The 17,915-nt window shown below is 36.2% G+C and overlaps 3 protein-coding genes across 10 annotated transcripts; 2 read left to right on the top strand and 1 right to left on the bottom strand.

Annotated features, from left to right (window-relative positions):
- The first annotated feature begins 394 nt into the window (after positions 1-394).
- On the top strand, positions 395-4,959 carry LOC103450044 (serine/threonine-protein kinase PCRK1-like). 2 transcript variants are annotated; one of them, XM_029090819.2, is made up of 6 exons: positions 444-646; positions 1,040-1,122; positions 1,256-1,689; positions 2,174-2,431; positions 2,633-2,755; positions 3,854-4,959. In XM_029090819.2, exons 3-6 carry the CDS (start codon positions 1,333-1,335, stop codon positions 4,484-4,486), a joined length of 1,371 nt encoding a protein of 456 aa, XP_028946652.1. In that variant the 5' UTR covers positions 444-646; positions 1,040-1,122; positions 1,256-1,332; the 3' UTR covers positions 4,487-4,959. The 2 variants fall into 2 exon arrangements, with proteins under 2 accessions (XP_028946650.1, XP_028946652.1); XM_029090817.2 differs by lacking the exon at positions 1,040-1,122 and having other exon boundaries at positions 395-646.
- Positions 4,960-9,803: 4,844 nt separating this feature from the next.
- LOC103450042 (OVARIAN TUMOR DOMAIN-containing deubiquitinating enzyme 12-like) lies at positions 9,804-14,284 on the top strand. Of its 7 annotated transcripts, none has more exons than XM_008389358.4 (12): positions 9,814-10,024; positions 11,374-11,532; positions 11,737-11,808; positions 11,906-12,039; positions 12,305-12,378; positions 12,537-12,591; positions 12,700-12,774; positions 12,894-12,967; positions 13,053-13,101; positions 13,242-13,326; positions 13,478-13,534; positions 13,918-14,284. In XM_008389358.4, the coding sequence occupies exons 2-12, from the start codon at positions 11,478-11,480 to the stop codon at positions 13,977-13,979; spliced, it is 792 nt and encodes a 263-aa protein (XP_008387580.2). In that variant the 5' UTR covers positions 9,814-10,024; positions 11,374-11,477; the 3' UTR covers positions 13,980-14,284. The 7 variants fall into 7 exon arrangements, with proteins under 7 accessions (XP_008387579.2, XP_008387578.2, XP_008387580.2 ...); XM_070810218.1 differs by having other exon boundaries at positions 9,817-10,024; positions 11,385-11,532; XM_070810219.1 differs by lacking the exon at positions 9,814-10,024 and adding an exon at positions 10,392-10,961 and having other exon boundaries at positions 11,385-11,532.
- Positions 14,285-15,381: 1,097 nt separating this feature from the next.
- Positions 15,382-16,977, bottom strand: LOC103450041 (transcription factor TCP11). The gene has a single exon (XM_008389355.4). The coding sequence runs from the start codon at positions 16,399-16,401 to the stop codon at positions 15,733-15,735; it is 669 nt and encodes a 222-aa protein (XP_008387577.1). The 5' UTR covers positions 16,402-16,977; the 3' UTR covers positions 15,382-15,732.
- Positions 16,978-17,915: the final 938 nt, after the last annotated feature.

Here is a 17,915-nt window from a genome sequence, read left to right as displayed (position 1 = left end):
TAAACATAGAAATTTAGAATTTCTGTGTGGAAAAAAAAACTTGAAATTTGAGACCTCCAATTCCTAAGTTTAAATTCTATGTAAATATGTGTCATTTCCCAATTTCCATGATTGAGAGTTTAAAAATATAAAATTCTGTATTCAATTTCATTGTTCTTTTAGGTTAACCAAACAAGAAAATTTACAAATTCTAGAAAATAAAATCTCATCATTTCAATTACCGTCATTTTAAAATTTTTTAGTAATCTTAAATTTCTCTATCGGAAGATAATGTTAAATTAACAGTCACCACTCCGAGCTTTGCTGTCTACCTTCTCCATTTGATCGGAGCCGTTGATTTTTACTTCACCTTTAGAAAAGTAATCTCTTCTACATATAATATTTTACATATGGCTTTGATTTTGGTTATTTGGTTGGTAAGTTTTGAGCTAGCCCGGTCTCCTGTAGACTCAAAAGATGCCGTGTGGAGGCTTTTCTCTTTGAAAGTTAAAGCCATGTACTGCTCTCTCTCTCTCTAGCTTCACAGGTCATTTGGTGCAAATTAACTAAATGGGTTTCTCTCAAAGCTCCTCATATGCTTCAAATTTGTGAACTTTACTAGCCATAGGACGTATTTCTGTGCAATCAGACTGAGATCAAGAAAAAGGTGCTTTCTTTTTGCTTGTTTCTCCCATAATTTCAGTTTTTTTAATATTTGTTTTTTTCTGTTTGGGTTTTCTTTGCTGGATTTGCACTATATGGTTGTGAAACTTTGATGTGCTGGGTCTTATGAAGGAAATGAAACTGTTTCTGAATTTGATATTTCTTGGGTTCTAATGAAGGGTAAGATATGGGGATGGTTTAATATAGTTGGTGTTGTTTATTTGAAATCTGGGTTGTTAATTGTTGTTGGATTTATGATAAGAGAAGAAAACACCGGAGATTTCTGATTAATGCTGGATTTTGTTGGGAGAAAAAGGGTGGGGATAAGTTGTTTTCTGAGTTCAGGTATTGGGGTTTCCTTTTAACCACTAGATTTTGGATTTGAACTTTTGATTAGGTTACTAGATGAGAAGAAATATGATCACTTGTTACATAGTTGTATCTGATCCTCACGGGGTAATCGCGAAAGACCTGTACTAGGTAGGAAAACCAGCAGTTGTAAGATAGTTCTAATCACGTTTGCAGAATTGAAGATTGACATTTTGAGTTTTTGCTATAATATGTAGTCTTTCTTATCATTACTTTCAATGGTTTTGATTCGTTGCTTATTCAGGGACTTGCAAATTCTAAGGTGCTCTTCAGCTTCCGAATCATAGGCAAGGATTAGAGCATTTAACGACGTTGGGAGATATGAAGTGCTTCCCATTTTACATTGGAGAGAAAAAGGACGAACCAAAGAGCACAAATACAACTTTTACCGATGGTGAAATGAAGAGATCTGGATCAGAGTTAGATTCCCAGAATATCTCTGATGCGAGCACAGAATCCCTGAGGAGGAACCAATATCCTAGTTTCTCTCAGAGACCCAGCAACCTCAAAGTATTTTCAGTTTCAGAGCTGAAGTCTGCCACGAAGAACTTCAGCCGCTCTGTCATGGTTGGAGAGGGTGGGTTTGGGTGTGTCTATAAGGGGCTGATTAAAAGCGAAGAAGATCCAAATAAAAAACTTGAAGTTGCCGTGAAACAGCTCAGTAAAAGAGGCTTGCAGGCAAGTCTGTTTTTCTATTAACTTTATAGTTTATTCAGATTCTTTTTCATTATCTGCATTAAACTTTTTTGTGATTTAATTGTCGGGTCCACATGAAAGGAGATTAGTTGGCGATAGTTACTAGATATATACTAAATAAGGTACTGTGTTACTTGTTAAGTTTGATTAAAAAAATCCTAATGACTCTGAATGATATAAACATGGTAAGGATGCATTAACACAAGGATGTTGCTTTCTTGTTTCTTTTATTGGTTATAAGCATGCTGAGTCCACTCCTTTCTCTTATCATTCACTAATTTTGCTTCTTCCTAATATGGAGAAAAACATTGTCTTGTACTTAATGGTAAATTGGTAATAAATTGTGGATTGTCCTTATCACCGAGATTGTTAAGCTAACTGATATAAAGTCTAATAAGATGGATTTTTCTGTTTCTGTGAAAAAACGACTTCAGTATACTAAAAATTTCTGCCTTTTTGCTACCAGGGGCACAAGGAATGGGTGACAGAAGTTAATGTTCTTGGGGTGGTTGAGCATCCAAACCTAGTCAAACTAGTGGGCTACTGTGCTGAGGATGATGAACGAGGAATCCAACGACTTCTAATTTATGAATACATGCCTAATGGAAGTGTAGAGAACCATTTAGCCAATCGTGTAGATCCTCTTTCATGGGCCATGAGATTGAGAATAGCACAAGATGCTGCTCGTGGCTTGACATACTTACATGAAGAAATGGACTTTCAGGTACTTTGAATTTTTGTTTTCCTTTTCATTCTGTGATGGTTTTTACTGTCTTTTTAGTTTTTATGCATTTGAGAGTCACATGTTATTGAGTTCACATTAATATTTGTTTTAAAAGGTAAAAAATGAAAAGAGGAGGGAGGGGAAAGGGATTAAGTTTTTTGAGGTAATCCATGCTGACATTTTTCTATATTTTTGTTCTAGATCATTTTCAGGGATTTTAAATCTTCAAATATTCTTCTGGATGATCAATGGAATGCGAAGCTGTCAGACTTTGGAATGGCTAGGTTGGGCCCATCGGAAGGATTAACCCACGTCTCAACAGCTGTATGATTATACAAATGATCCTATTATAATTACCACCCGTTTACATAATTAATATAAACTTTAAGCTTATTTTATGATAGGCAATGTTCCAAGTGATGGTGTTTACCTCAGTAGTCTGCTAGAAAGATTTCAAGTTCTAATGTCATACGTGTGGAAGAAACAGGACCCCATTAAACTTTTTTACATAGTTCTTTTGTGGGTTGTGACTTGTGAGTCATGAATTGTCAGTCCCACAGTTGTTCGTTCTTTCCAAATATGCCGTTGAAATTGCATTAATCATATATTCAGATTGTGAAAACACCAATATCTTTTGAACATAAGTAACCTTTTGTGAGTATTTAGGGACTGGATAATTTTTGCTTCACTATTTATGATCGTATTCAAGCAAAGAATATTTTTTATATACCTGAAACAAGTTGCTTAAATACGATCACTATTTATAATCAGATTATCAGAGTATTCACATTAGAGATTGTAGTTAAAGTGAATAGATAAGTAGAGTTTAATATTGAAAACTTCAACAGTAGATCTGGTCTGCAACCTCCAGAGATTTTATTGGCTGAGCTATCCGTCAAAAATGTTAATGTGAAATTTTGTCATGGATCTGATGAACGGGAAATTAATACTTTGAATTACCTATTGTCTTTCACTGTCTATCCGATATGAATCTATTGTGCTTGTGCTTACGTAAAAGATCTTGCATAATTTTATTGTCTCGAATATTAGTTTTTATACGAGCACATTAACTTTCTTTCATAATTTTGTTGTTGCTTGTGCTTAGGCCTGCATCTGATTAGTTTTCCCTTTAAGTGGATAGCATTTATCAACTACTTTTTCTTCAAATTTTTATCATGTCTACCTTCTTTCTTGGAATTTTCTTGGGAAAAAAAGCAAGCTCATTTTGAGTAAAATGGAAAGCTTGTTGAAACCTATATTATGACTGCTTTTGGTCAACTTTTGTTTGAATACCCTGTTCTTTAGCCTTTCTCCCCTACCCCGCTCTCTCAAAATAGATGAAAGAGTAATATGGTAGCAGTAAAAGTAATCCTTCTATGTGCTACATTCACGCACTTACCATATCTGGTGATTTTTCATCAGGTTGTTGGAACCATGGGATACGCAGCACCTGAGTACATCCAGACTGGACGTCTAACATCTAAGAATGATGTGTGGAGCTATGGGGTCTTCCTTTATGAACTCATCACAGGTAGGCGTCCTCTAGATCGAAACCGCCCTAAGAGTGAGCAGAATCTCTTGGATTGGGTAAAGCCATACCTGTCAGATGTGAAGAAGTTCCGGCTAATAATAGACCCCAAGCTTGAAGGTAAATACCCCCTCAAGTCAGCTCAAAAGCTTGCAATTGTAGCCAACAGATGCTTGGTCAAACTCCCGAAGAATCGTCCAAAGATGAGCGAGGTATTGGAAATGGTAAATCAAATTATAGAGGCTTCATCTGGCCAGAAGAAAAATACCAACATACAATCAGGCCAAAAGAAAACTATGGAGGTACCCTTAGTTGGAAAGAAAAAAAGGGAGGCACAATCAAGCCAAAATAAAGTTATGGAGACACGAAGAGGAACAGAAAGTATGCAACTGCCCCCGAAGAATTTGGCACCAATAGAAACTTCCAGGGATGTTGAAACAGTGAACAAGAAGAGAAATGTAGATTTGAGGAGGAAGGAAACTGGCTGGTTCTCTCGCTCGTGGACACCAAAACTTTCAAGGACGTGATGATTATAAGTGCATTTTAGCAATCTGGCCCTAGTGGTGGTTCGGCTATCTGAAGTATAAATTACAGCTTGACATGGAAAATTACAGAAGACCTCCTGCACAGATAACTTACATTGTAAATAGCATCCCCCTTGCTTTCCAATTCTTCTCTGCAATATGTATAAGCATGCTCGAAGTCAGAACCTTATTTCGGATTGTTTGACATTGAACACGAATACAAGAGAAGAATAGCGGATTTCAGTCTAGTTCAACGTCCGAATGAGAAATGGTCTGAAATGTGCAGTGCAAGAAGCCCCGGAGCAGATTTTAATTGTAGTGGTCTCAGCTGGAGAGGGAGGGACGGCAGGGTTCTTCTGGTTCCTGTTGAAATCTTGTCTGAGATGTTGAGTTTTATTATTAGATGTTGAGTCTCTGTAATCTTTTTTGTTTAAGCATTTGATAATGAAAATTACTGGATGACATATTTGTTTGTATGAAGATTTGTTCCTTGGTCCTTGGACCTTTACACTTATCAGATTTTGAGAGAAATCATTGTAAAAATAAGAATAATGGTAGAATTCGGACGCGGTTATTAGGCCTTGGAACTGGTTTAACGTCACGTAGCGTCATGTGTTATTTTATTTTTTTCATATGACAATGCATTATTAGATCAAGATGCTACGGTAACCATGAACTCGTCGTTTTATGTAAGTTCTCGATTATTAAGAGTACGTGGCACTATCAATACTCGCCACTTTGCCCAATTACCTCTCAATTGTTTTTTCTGACTTGAAAATGAAAAGTCTTGTTACTCAACTCATTCGTCCACCTTTCTTGGGACCAGCTAACTTTTGATCTAGAGATAGTTGTGTTTATTTCGTAGGGAGAAGACTCAAGTTCGAGTAACATGTACGCAATAAGGAAAAGGATTGGATTATAAACTTTAGGTTCACGAAATCATTGAATTATTGATGCAGTTTTGGACCATTCATTAGATTAATTTGTTTGTTACGTGTAAACCAAGTAACTGGCTTTTTGAATGGTAGGCTGACCTTTGTAGCCCGTCAATTAGGCACTACAATTGAAGTTGAAGATATATATTATTCCAATTTCTGTTATTCAGATATATGTATATATGTGTGTGTGCATATATATATAGATTATATAGATTAGCTTACTATTGCTAATCTTTGTGGGGTTTATTTTGAAAAACCAACGAGCTTTTGAAAGTTAAATCTGCCAAAGCCAGCAGCCACCTAAATTGGCTTTTGAATATCACAACCATTGACAATTTGAGAAATTTTTCCGCAAAACGCTTCAAAGCTGATTCACTGAAATTTATATTTATGATCATAATCTTTTGTATTATAAATCATTTTATATAGATTATCTCTATAAGAAGTCGATAAAAAATAAGATTGCTTATTCATCGAAATATATAAAAATGGTAGAAATTAATAAAATTATTAAGAACCGCTAGACTTTATCAATTAAACAACATGTTTTACTTGATTTTTGCACACATGATGTTTACATAATGGTTACAATATTAACCTATAATTGTGCTAATATGAGTAAAAGATATATAAAAACATAAATCAAATGTGGAATAAATACAATATAATTAGAGATGACATGACATCATTCTTTGATTAGATCGGATCCCTTTAATATATATATAAAACTACTTGGAGCTTGCACATGCACGAGGAAGGAACAGTAGCCTGACAAAAAATTTCAACAAATTAATGAGAGATTCCTTAGTGCAATGAACGTGTCATTGTTATCGTTTTTGCTAGTGTTTCATGGATTTCGATAATATTAACCTATTCATTTTTCGTTATTTAGTATCCTCGTCTAGTGATAATTTTTTCTTATTTTTTATAATTTTAAGTGAGAGATTATAAATTTGATTTTTATAAAAATTGAGTTTAATATCGAATTGTTGTGATTTGTCTATGTTGCAACTTAACCCAAATCACTGAATTCATAAAGTAAATAGGCATATTTGTCGATTTGTCTCCCAAACTTATATAGAGTTGTCAATTTTTTCCATCAGAACTTTAATTTTGGTTGATTACCCCTCTAAACTTTTATAATTAGCTAATTTCCTCCTTAAACTTCAATTTTAGCCGATTACCCCTTGAATTCTTATAAATAGCCACTTTCCTTGATGCTAGATTTTAAAAAATTTCATACAATTTTCCATCCATTTTGATCATGTGGACAACACATGACAACTGTATAGGGGCAAAAAGAATGAAAAATTAGATGGATGAAATTGGATAAAAAAATTTAAAATCTAATGTGGGGGAATTGCTCTTTATAAAATCTTAAGGGGTTATCGACTAAAATTAAAATTCAGAATAAAAAACTGACAGTTCTGTACAAATTCAAGGCGTAATCGAATCGACAATTTTTTTCAACAAATTAATGCGAGAATCCTCAGTGCAATGAACATGTCATTGTTATCGTTTTTGCTAATGTTTCATGGATTTCGATAATATTAACGTATTCATTTTTCGTTATTTAGTATCCTCGTGTAGTGATATATTTTTTTAATTTTTTATAATTTTAAGTGAGAGATTATAAATTTGATTTTATAAAAATTGAGTTTAATATCGAATTGTTGTGATTTGTCTATGCTGTAGCTTAACCCAAATCACTGAATTCATAAAGTAAATAGGCATATTTGTCGATTTGTCTCCCGAACTTATATCGAGTTGTCAATTTTTCCATCCGAACTTTAATTTTGGTTGATTACCCTTCTAAACTTTTATAATTGGTTAATTTCCTCCTTAAACTTCAATTTTAGCCGATTACCCCTTGAATTTTTATAAATAGCCACTTTCCCTGATGCTAGATTTTAAAAAAATTCATACAATTTTCCATCCATTTTGATCATGTGGACAACACATGACAACTTTATAGGGGCAAAAAGAATGAAAAATTAGATGGAAGAAATTGGATAAAAAAATTTAAAATCTAACGTGGGGGAATTGGCTATTTATAAAATCTTAAGGGGTAATCGACTAAAATTAAAATTCAGAAGAAAAAAAAATTGACAGTTCTGTACAAATTCAAGGCGTAATCGAATCGACATATTTTTTTCAACAAATTAATGAGAGAATCCTTAGTGCAATGAACGTGTCATTGTTATCGTTTTTGCTAGTGTTTCATGGATTTCGATAATATTAACGTATTCATTTTTCGTTATTTAGTATCCTCGTCTAGTGATACATTTTTTTTTAATTTTTTTATAATTTTAAGTGAGAGATTATAAGTTTGATTTTATAAAAATCAAGTTTAATATCGAATTGTTGTGATTTGTCTATGTTGCAGCTTAACCCAAATCACTTAATTCATAAAGTAAATAGGCATATATTGTCAATTTGTCTCCCGAACTTATATAGAGTTGTCAATTTTTCCGTCCGAACTTTAATTTTGGTTGATTACCCCTCTAGACTTTTATAATTAGCCAATTTCCTCCTTAAACTTCAATTTTAGCCGATTATCCCTTGAACTTTTATAAATAGCCACTTTCCCTGATGCTAGATTTTAAAAAATTTCATACAATTTTTCATCCATTTTGATCATATAGACAACACATGACAACTATATAGGGGTAAAAGGAATGAAAAATTAGATGGATGAAATTGGATAAAAAAATTTAAAATCTAATGCGGGGGAATTGACTATTTATAAAAACTTAAGGGGTAATCGGTTAAAATTAAAATTCAAAAAAAAAAATTGATAGCTCTGTACAAATTCAAGGCGTAATCGACAAACACCTCATGTAAATATATCGTTATTTAAAAGGAAAATGGAGGACTTAACTTACAAGTGGGTGACACGTACACATGTGTGGACCTTTCGCGGGTTAATTGAACCTTAAGCTTTTTGCCAATTAAAATACCTCTTTTAATATAAGCCTCATATGAGACATTTTTAGCTTTCAGACGGAAAGAATCATCTCAGAATCCATTCCTTCGAATCCTAGGAATCCACCCATTCAAGTTATTGAAATTTGATTTAATGGTTAAAATTGTTATAACTTTTAAAGTGGATATCTGTTTATAGCCGTTTGATCAAATTTCAAGACCCTAAATTTAGTGAATCCCTAGGATTAGAATGAAGGGATCCGGAGAGAATCTGCCTTTTCAGACGGCATCAGCCAGATTGGTAGCAAATCTCTTCATTCACAGCCGTTCGATCCCCCAAACCTCAGTTCAAACCAATCTCAACCTTCCACCGGTTATAATTTTGTGAGAGTGTACCAGATAACAGAGGGTCAAGGTTTTTTTTTTTGTTAGGTAAATTATATTGTAAGTTTTAACAGTTTATAATTTTGATCACGTATAACTACGATCTAATGATATTTATTTTCATTTGTGAATGAGAGGTCTTAAGTTTGACTCTTGCCAAGACGAATTTGAATCACATTATTGCTAGCTTATTGTAAGACTAAACACACAATCTCTTCGTGTTTTTAATTTTGGTGTATACCGTGCTTCAGACATAGTAGAAAATCAATAATTAATTTATCAATTGTTATAATTCCAATACATTCGCTTAATGTTCTAATTAATTATTTATTTGAAAAAAAAATTAGCCTTTACACATCATAGACTCAGCGTACACACGTACCTCTCACTTGACCATTAGGTAAAATGAATTTTTGATGAAATTATACAGCTTGGAAAGATTATTAAGCTGCAAAAGTAAATTACGAAGTAAGATTACAACAGTGGAGGATTGCTTTGATATTCGGGTTTCTTCTTCAATTCACGAGTTTATGCTCTTTCTTATTTTTTAATGTAACTTAAAATAATAATATCGTTTGTAATATAGAATTATAAAATAAGACTAAACTATTAAAAGGAATAAAATCAAGTTTAATTTCGACAAAATTTGAAGACAAAAGTTTGCAAACTAAGAATGTGCAAGATAAAATCGAATTTGCAAATCAATAGAAATGAACACGTTTATCAACACTTAACTAAAAAAATTTTTAAATCTCATACCAAATAAAATTTTGAGTCTTAAAGAAAATTGTTTTCAAGAAATGTTTAAGAAATCACAAAATTTTTCGAATATGATACCAAACAGACAATACAATTTTGTCTCCGTTATTACCCAAATCATAGTGTAGTCAATTAATTGGACGGGAATGTCAATATGGAATAAGAAGCCGTTCAAGGAAATACCGAGTAAGTGACCACTACCTAACACCCAATCAAGTCAATCGCAACCATCCATTCTGTCCGTACGATGGATAACTTGCTCGAACTTTAACGTCGCTGGCAACTGCACATAATAAGGGTGAAATTGCACCCCTATTTTTTTTCCATTTTCTGGTCGATTTTCTCAGTGCTTCGTCGTCATCCAATGCAATACGTATCCTCCTATTAATACACACACAGTGCATTTCTCCCGACTCTCTCTCCTCTCTCTCGTTCTCTCTCTCTCTATAACTTCCACCCTAAGCTTTCCTCTTGCGAAAACGACAGCTTTCAAGGCTTTCGCTTTTCTTATTTGCTCTGAACAGAAGCTGATTGGGTGAGTTCTTAATCTTTTGATTTTTACAGTTTTACTCTGTTTGCTTTGTTGGGTTGTTTTATTGATCGATGAAGAAATTTGGGTTTGTTTTTGTTTGGATTATTGTTGAGATTTTATTGCTGATTTAGATGTTATTGCAAAAGCTTAAGCTTTCTGGGTTCTGTTTGATTGCTCGTAGTTTATGATTTTGATCATGGATATCCATGTAGCAGTTGTGTTGTTTTTCTTTCGGCAAGACGATATTCTAAACTACTATAATCGATGGGGATTCGAACTTCGGAGCGAATTGATCTAACCCACATCTGCGTTGCTGCATAGCAGGTGTCTTGTTCGGATGCAAGTTGTGTTGTTATGGGGTGAATAGTTTGTGTTCAAATTGTGGAAAGAAAATAAATAGATAGAGGTGTAGTCTTCAAATAAAATGGAAATCGATTCATTAAGAAAATTCAGAGATTGAGAGTTAGTATGTAGTAATACGAATGTTATGGAGAGTAATTGCAGTTTGTTTTTGGAAGATTTTGTAATTAAATTGTTTTGTTTGCACAATTGATTCATTAGTTTTGGTATACATATTTTATGAAGTTTTGATATGTTTAAGTAAAGACTAATTTCTTTGGGTTAAAGTTTACTTAATTTCTTGGATTCGTTTTCCCTGAGCATGTAAGGAAAAAGGATTAACCGTTAAGAATTTTTAGCTCTCCGCATTATCGTTGACCCTTTCTCTTATGTGTTTATTGTCCATGCATCTAGTTTAGAATTGCAAAAGCAGGTGGGCTGGTTTAGGTCGTTATCTTTCTTTGTGATATTTTAATTAGACATGCTGAGAGTGCATAAGCACGCGTTGTTAGGTTAACAGGTTTTTCTGTCAATTTATGATGTTGTAAGGATAATCGAAGTCTGCAGGCGGTCATTCTAGATTTTTCCTGGTTTTTTGACGGTGGGTTGAACCCTTTCTGATATCATCACAGTTTTAATATAAGTTAACAATAAACATACTTGACCTTAGTGAAGTCTTAAATTATGATTACTTGGGGCAGGCATCATTTTCGCAAATGTGCTTATTCTAATCTGTTCTATGTTTAGATGTATAATCTATTGTAGGTATACACTCTACTATATATATATATTTGGCTAGTATTCTGTGAAAAAGTCAACTGCTTTATTATATTAAGGGTTTACATTAAAAACCCTTAGCTTGCCCTTGCAATTGGGAGCTCTATACTTGATTTAAGAAAATTATTTCATATTGTGATTTAGTTTTGATTTGTGCAGCTGAAATTTGCATGCAAATTATAGTTATGGTTAAAGCATGTCAAAGCTTTGAAGGTTTTTTTTAACATTAGTTGTAGCTTTTTGGCAGATATTGCTCAAATTCCTGATCTTCTGAGGGATTCCGTCATTGCTCCTGGAAGCAGATTGAGCATTCTAATTCCGTATATGCATTTTTAAGGAGATGACTTCCCATGAGTACGATTCAGATATTGTTCAGTGGGGTATTCGTCTTTTTGGTAGGGATCCAGTTTGTAATTCTTCATACTACTATGGTGACATGATACAACACGATTCCAATGATATCGACCATGAAGAGTGTATCAGAAGTCATTATGATACAGAATCAAACAATGTAGAAAATGATGAGATCATTGCACATACTCTTCAAGAAGAATTTTCGCGACTATCTGTAACAGAGGCCTCTGAATACTCCCATGCAGGAGAAGCGCAATCACAAGCTTCATTTCTTGCAGATGAGTGGCATGGTCAATCTACAAGAGATTATTACTCAGGTATCTGGAAAATTGCTGCTTGCACCTTCTTTTTATACATTTTAAATTAACCTATATCATTTAATTATCTTGATATGCATTTTTTTGCACCATGCAGACCATGGTTATGGCCAGGAAGAAGCTGATACTGTGGTGCCTTCTAGCTTATGTTCTAGACCTGATGATCATTTGGAGCTAACTGATGGATGTGCACTTGATGGTGAAGTAGGCTGGGGCTGGAATCCTGTTCCTGTAAGTTTATGTCGTTCAAAGTTCCTTTCAGTGTTTTCACCATGTTGTAACTTCAAATGTTTCATCATGTTTTTGTTAGTAAACAGTTTATTGGAGTTGTCACATTGTATAATAAAAATTAGGTAATAGTAGAGTCGGTAACGTAGATTGGAAATTAAAGTCCACAGTTTGCACATTCATGACTAGTGTATTTGGATTTGGATTGCTACACATGGCATGATGTGCAAATGTCAGGTATTAACTTTGTTCCCTTTATATGGTCTAGCACATTCCTAGAATCAATGGAGAAATTCCTTCAATTGATGAAGCGACTTCAGATCATCAAAGGCTAGTTGACAGGTACGTTCTGCCCCTTTCCTTTCTAGTAGTGAAGTAGCATCAGTATGTAATTCAATAATTTGCCTAACTAGCAGAATCCATTTTTACGTGTTTTCTTTGACTCATGGTCTGATATTGGATTTGGGTTCATAAAAGTATTTCTTGCCTTTTTCATGTAGGCTTCAATTATATGGCTTCGTCGAACACAAGGTGGCAGGAGATGGCAACTGCCAGGTTAGTCCTTTTGTAGCTATGTCCATTTCTGTTGTTTAGGACTGGATATTGATATTAGAATACTTCAAATTAGACATGTTAATCTCATGCTTTGCTTTATTTTTGCAGTTCCATGCTTTATCAGACCAGTTGTATCAATCACCTGACAACCACGAGTATGTGAGAAAGCAAGTTGTAAATCAGGTTTGCTCTCCTGGAAATACCTATTTGTTATACTGAACTTTATCACCCTTATGTTTTGTGTATTGTCAACTATCTTCCATTGATTCTGGTTTATCCTTCTGATGGTTTACTGTTATCAGCTTAAGTCTCATCCAGAGATATACGAGGGATATGTTCCTATGGCATATGATGACTATTTGGAGAAGATGTCCAAGTATGATTTGAACTCATAATTTTTCTTGTTTTCCTGTCAACTAATTTTGGCCTTAACTAATACCTATCAATCTTAATGAAACCAGGGATGGTGAGTGGGGTGACCATGTCTCATTACAGGCGGCTGCTGATTTGGTACGAAAGATCTTTTACAATGAAGTGTGCACATCTGGATTTTTCCAACTTTTGAACAGTAATTGATATGGTAACTGATACTTGTGTACTAAAAAAAAAAAAAAAAAAAAACTGATACTTGTGTGAATAATTTGTTGCAGTACGAAGTGAAAATATTTGTCTTGACGTCGTTTAAGGATAACTGTTGCATAGAGATTCTTCCTAATATTCAAACTTCAAAACAAGGTAAGCTTGTTGATCTCTTAGTTTTCGTTGTGGGCATAGACAATGGGAATTTTTAAGTATTTAATTATATGTATGCTGAAATTTCTATATTCCATGTTACTGTCCTTTTGTCCTCCATTAAGCTTTACAGACGCTATTATGTCTTGTGCAGTTATTTATTTGAGTTTCTGGGCGGAGGTGCATTACAACTCAATTTATCCTCAAGGAGGTAACCTTTTTTATTTTTCTTTATGCACCTTTGTAGAGTACAAAGTAGATTGGAGTAAAATGAAACCTGGCCTCTGGATAATTTGTTCAGCTGAACTCAACCATTTCAAGCAATAATATTGTATAATTACCTAACAGTCTTTGAATGATCATTAACGTAGTCTCTTTTTCTTTTTGGATCTGTGTGTATAATACCAACTGTGAGACGGGGAGTGAGAAGTCACGACACACCACCATAATATCTCGTTATTTGATCTGAAAACTTTCAAAGTTGATTTTTCAAAGACTCTTTAGTTGTCTGACGTTAGTGCCTGCATACATGCCTTGGGTTTTACATCTCTCTCTAAAATTAATGCGTGACTTACGGTCTTGGTTTTATTTCAGGCACACCCTCATATGAGAACAGGAAAAAGAAAAAATGGCGGATATTTGGGAATAAGCATTAGGAATGTTTGGATGGCATTAGGCACATTTCTCCCTCTTATTGTTGCTGCTGCTTTTGTTTAAATCACGTAGATCCCTGGTTCAGAACCTCACATGATCATATTTTTGCTCTTCCAATGTCCCGTCCAGGCTGGATTATCTCTTGTAAGAGCAAGTTTCTATTTTCAGTTTTTTTCCTTTTATAAATTTGCTATTATTATGGTTGCTTGCATGTGTGATTTTTGTAGTCGCATGCTGGTACCGTACAGTATTTTCGAACATAACAGTTACAATACAATAATGAATCCCTTTATACATTGTCAGAAAACAGATTTAAATTAGTTTGTTGAATCTTTGTGAGTCTCTGTGAGACTCTGCTTATTGATAATCATACCTTCTTACAACTGTTCAGCCTCTTAGTTTCTCTGTTGAACGTGGATTTAATGCGATAAACGAATTTGTCTAGTTCTTACCAGCGGTTTTATCCACGTCGTTGTGCAAGCGCGTGTATTTGAGGGGATACGACAAATATGCAGATGGTGGGTTCCAAGTTCCAACTGAATTGGAAAATCTCTGGTGAGTATCTGCGTCAACACACGAAAAATATGCAACCGGTGAGTTTCAACTGAATTGGAAAGCTCGGCCATTGTTTACATCATTTGTTTCATGGGTAATAATTTACTTGCATCTTGCGCATTGGTGAATATACGATTGGATGCAGGGTGTTAAAGTTTTTGCTTGGTCATTGAACACTAATTTGAGTAGAGAGAGAGAGAGAGAGAGAGAGAGAGAGAGAGAGAGAGAGGTGCAGATTATTAGTTAGAAACAGAGCTCAAAAGATACATGTTCAATTTGCTTCTGGTTTCAGCGGCAGTCGGGCAACAATTCAGGTTTCAGTTGTATCTTTGCTTGTTGATCGTAGTCAAGTATTTATACATTTCCGTGAGTAATAGCAGCAGCAGAAGAAGAATATGGACTATAGGTTGTCTGTGTTTTTGCTTCGACGGCCGTCAAATGCTTCACGTTTCATCATTGAAATGATTGATCGAACGACGGGTGATTACAATTTCTTTAGAGTAATAGGGTACAGAATAGAACTTTGATAGTGATATCCAAACTTGAGGTTGAAGATGACAACAGGATCGTTGACTTGTCAAAGTCATCGATTTTCTTTGTTACCTTGGATTGGAGGGAGTCAAACTCTCAGTCTATCCTCCTGTCCTCCCTCCTCTCCGTTTTATCGAACTAAATTTATAAGAATAAATCGATTACGTTGGACATTGGTGGGTCCATGGTTCCCTCTCCTCTTCTCATTCAATATATTTGCACTACTTCTCTAATAGATAGATGGAGATGAGATGGGGCTCACGGACGTTGACAGTTGATACAAATACATGGTAAGTGTAGCAATAGCAGTACCCAATATTTAATCCAAAAGACATCCTCATTTTATTCCATTTTAGTTGAACATGTACAACTTAAATAGTTACTCATCCCCCTAATTTTCCACCCTCATTACTACTTAATTACTAATTTACTACACAACCATTGATGAACTACGACATAATTAAATAACCAAAGAAAAAGACTTATCTAAACCACAAAAACCACTAACACAACCACACCCCCCCCCCTCCTGTACACCAAAACACACCAACTGAACTGTCACCACCTCCGTTACACATTGGCTACTACCGCTCCCCACTGTTTCCTGCACCCTCTTCTTTTGATATACACACCCACCGCTCCTACTCAGCACACCCACATTGTCCTTGTCTACTCATCATCCCCAATTCCAACTCCCACAACCTCCTCCTCCGGCTGCCCCTCCTCCACCTCACTCTCCCCCGTCTGCAGCAGCAGCGACGTGAACGGCATGTGCCGGTACCCCGCATTATAGTCCACCCCCATCGGCTGGCACAAGTCCAGCTGCAGCTGCATCGCCTGATGAGCCTGGGCCGCCGCCGGGTACAGGAACTGTCCGGAGCTTCTTAGCGACTTGAGCGGTTGAACCCGGCAAGGGACGGACGGCATTTGGGACGACACGGACGGGGAGGTGGTCGAGATCGGCTCCGCCGGGAGGGTGCCGGAGCCGGTGGCGGCGATGATAGAGGGCTCGGCGTGGCGGAGGAGCCACTCGATGGTCTCGCCGTCGGAGCGGTGGCCGAGCTCCCGGGTCAGCTGGAAGATGCGGGCGGCGCACATGGCCGGCATCCGGACGCGGCGGCCCCGTCCATTGACTTTTGTATGGCGGTCCCTAGTGTTCCGGCGGCTGACCTGTTTCTGGGGCTTGGGCTGGGCCTGGAGTTGGAGGTCGGATAGTTGTGAGTGCTGGAGCGACGGCGCCGTTTGGATGGTGGCGGAAGTAAGAACGGCGGTGGGTAAGACGGTGGGCTTTCGGTCTTCGAGTTTGTGGAGTGGCTGGAGGGCCATCTCGGAGGCCATGGCGGTGGCGATGGTGGTTTTAGGGTTTGGAGTAGAGTGTTAAATTAGGGTTTTGAGAAGTTGAGGGGATTCGATTGACCCCACACAAGGAGTGGGGGTCCCTTTATATTGTGGGAGAGGGAGGCAGATTGTATGATATCTGTTACGTCTTTTTCATCATTTTTATTTGTGCTAGGTTAAGTCACGTTAACATTTTATATACTTATTGCTTTTTATCTTATTATCTTTATTAAAAATTTAATATAAAATATTAACGTAACTTAAACTTAACTGCCCAAATAAGAAAAAATGAGAAGCGCATCATAGAACAGACAATCTGCCTCCGGGGAAGAGAGATATGTGGGATAAGGAAAGCGAGGGTGGGTCCCAGCCCTTATTTTTCGCATGAGTGTGTCAGAGGGGGTGTGAGTTGCATGCTATCTTTTCAGAAAAAGGGAGAACACGTGCTGGGCAGCCTTCAATAACTGCTCTTTTCATCGACTGCCCTTTTTCCCCGCTTTTCAAATTCCAAATTTTCTTTTTATTTCTTTGCTAAACTTTTCAAATTCCAATTTAATTTATCCCCCACTTTTCAAGCTCCAATTTAATTTTATTTCTTTAATCTCACCATAATTTTATTTCTTTTTTGTAATTTTTGGTTGATAATAAAAAATGGAAACTGAAAAAGTTGCCGATGCAATGCTTTTTCATTAAGTTTAGAACACAATACAACACGTCATATATATATATATTTTAAATATTGCTCTAATTATATAATAACATGATGTATATACTCGTCAGGCACGCTAAAAAAAGTCTCCAATGCAAGGGGCCAGGGCCCACTTTTGTGTCGTGTCAAATGCTTAGAGCAAGTCCACTGTTGGACCTTGCTCGGGGCACAGGCGAGAGGAAAGAGCTCGAGGGCCGGTGGGTTCGGCTCCAGCGTTGGGCAGCCCAAGTGAGGGTGGGAGCCCGAGGGCCAGGCCCGTGAGGGATTGCCAGCCCTTCAGCCCAAGGGGTGTGACGTCAGGTTGACGCCATGCCTGGCGTCGGTCCAGTCGAACCCGTTTTAGTCAAACCAGTTTCTTGGGTTCGCAACAGCTTGCCCAGTCTCACATGCCAATCTCCAATCTCTTTAAATCTCTTAACTTTTTGATCTGGGTTTCCAATATTTCACTCTTAGATCACATCTTCTGCCATTAAAATATCCATTTTTTTTCACTTCGAATCCACTGACTGAGAAAATCCCATCTCTGTTCTGGTGTTCTCTGAGCTTCCTATGAGTACTTCACTAAGTTCTGAGAGTTGGGTTTTGTCACAACATGTCAGTTTTCTCTCTCTCTCTCTCTCTCTCTCTCATGCATTTTGTGATTGGGATTTGGAATATGCGTTAAATTGTGTATTTTGTTGCTTTCTGTTTAAAAAATTTGTGGGATTTGGATGTTGAAGTTGATTTAAAGAAATGGTTTTATATGATGGTACAAATGAAACAAGAAATGGTTTTGATGATAAGTTGAGTTCTACCCAGTTCATTG

The sequence above is a fragment of the Malus domestica genome, chromosome 12 (genome assembly GCF_042453785.1).
Source record: "Malus domestica chromosome 12, GDT2T_hap1".
NCBI lineage: Eukaryota > Viridiplantae > Streptophyta > Magnoliopsida > Rosales > Rosaceae > Malus > Malus domestica.
Note: the sequence above shows the minus strand (reverse complement) of the source record. Positions and strands in the feature narration are given on the sequence as shown.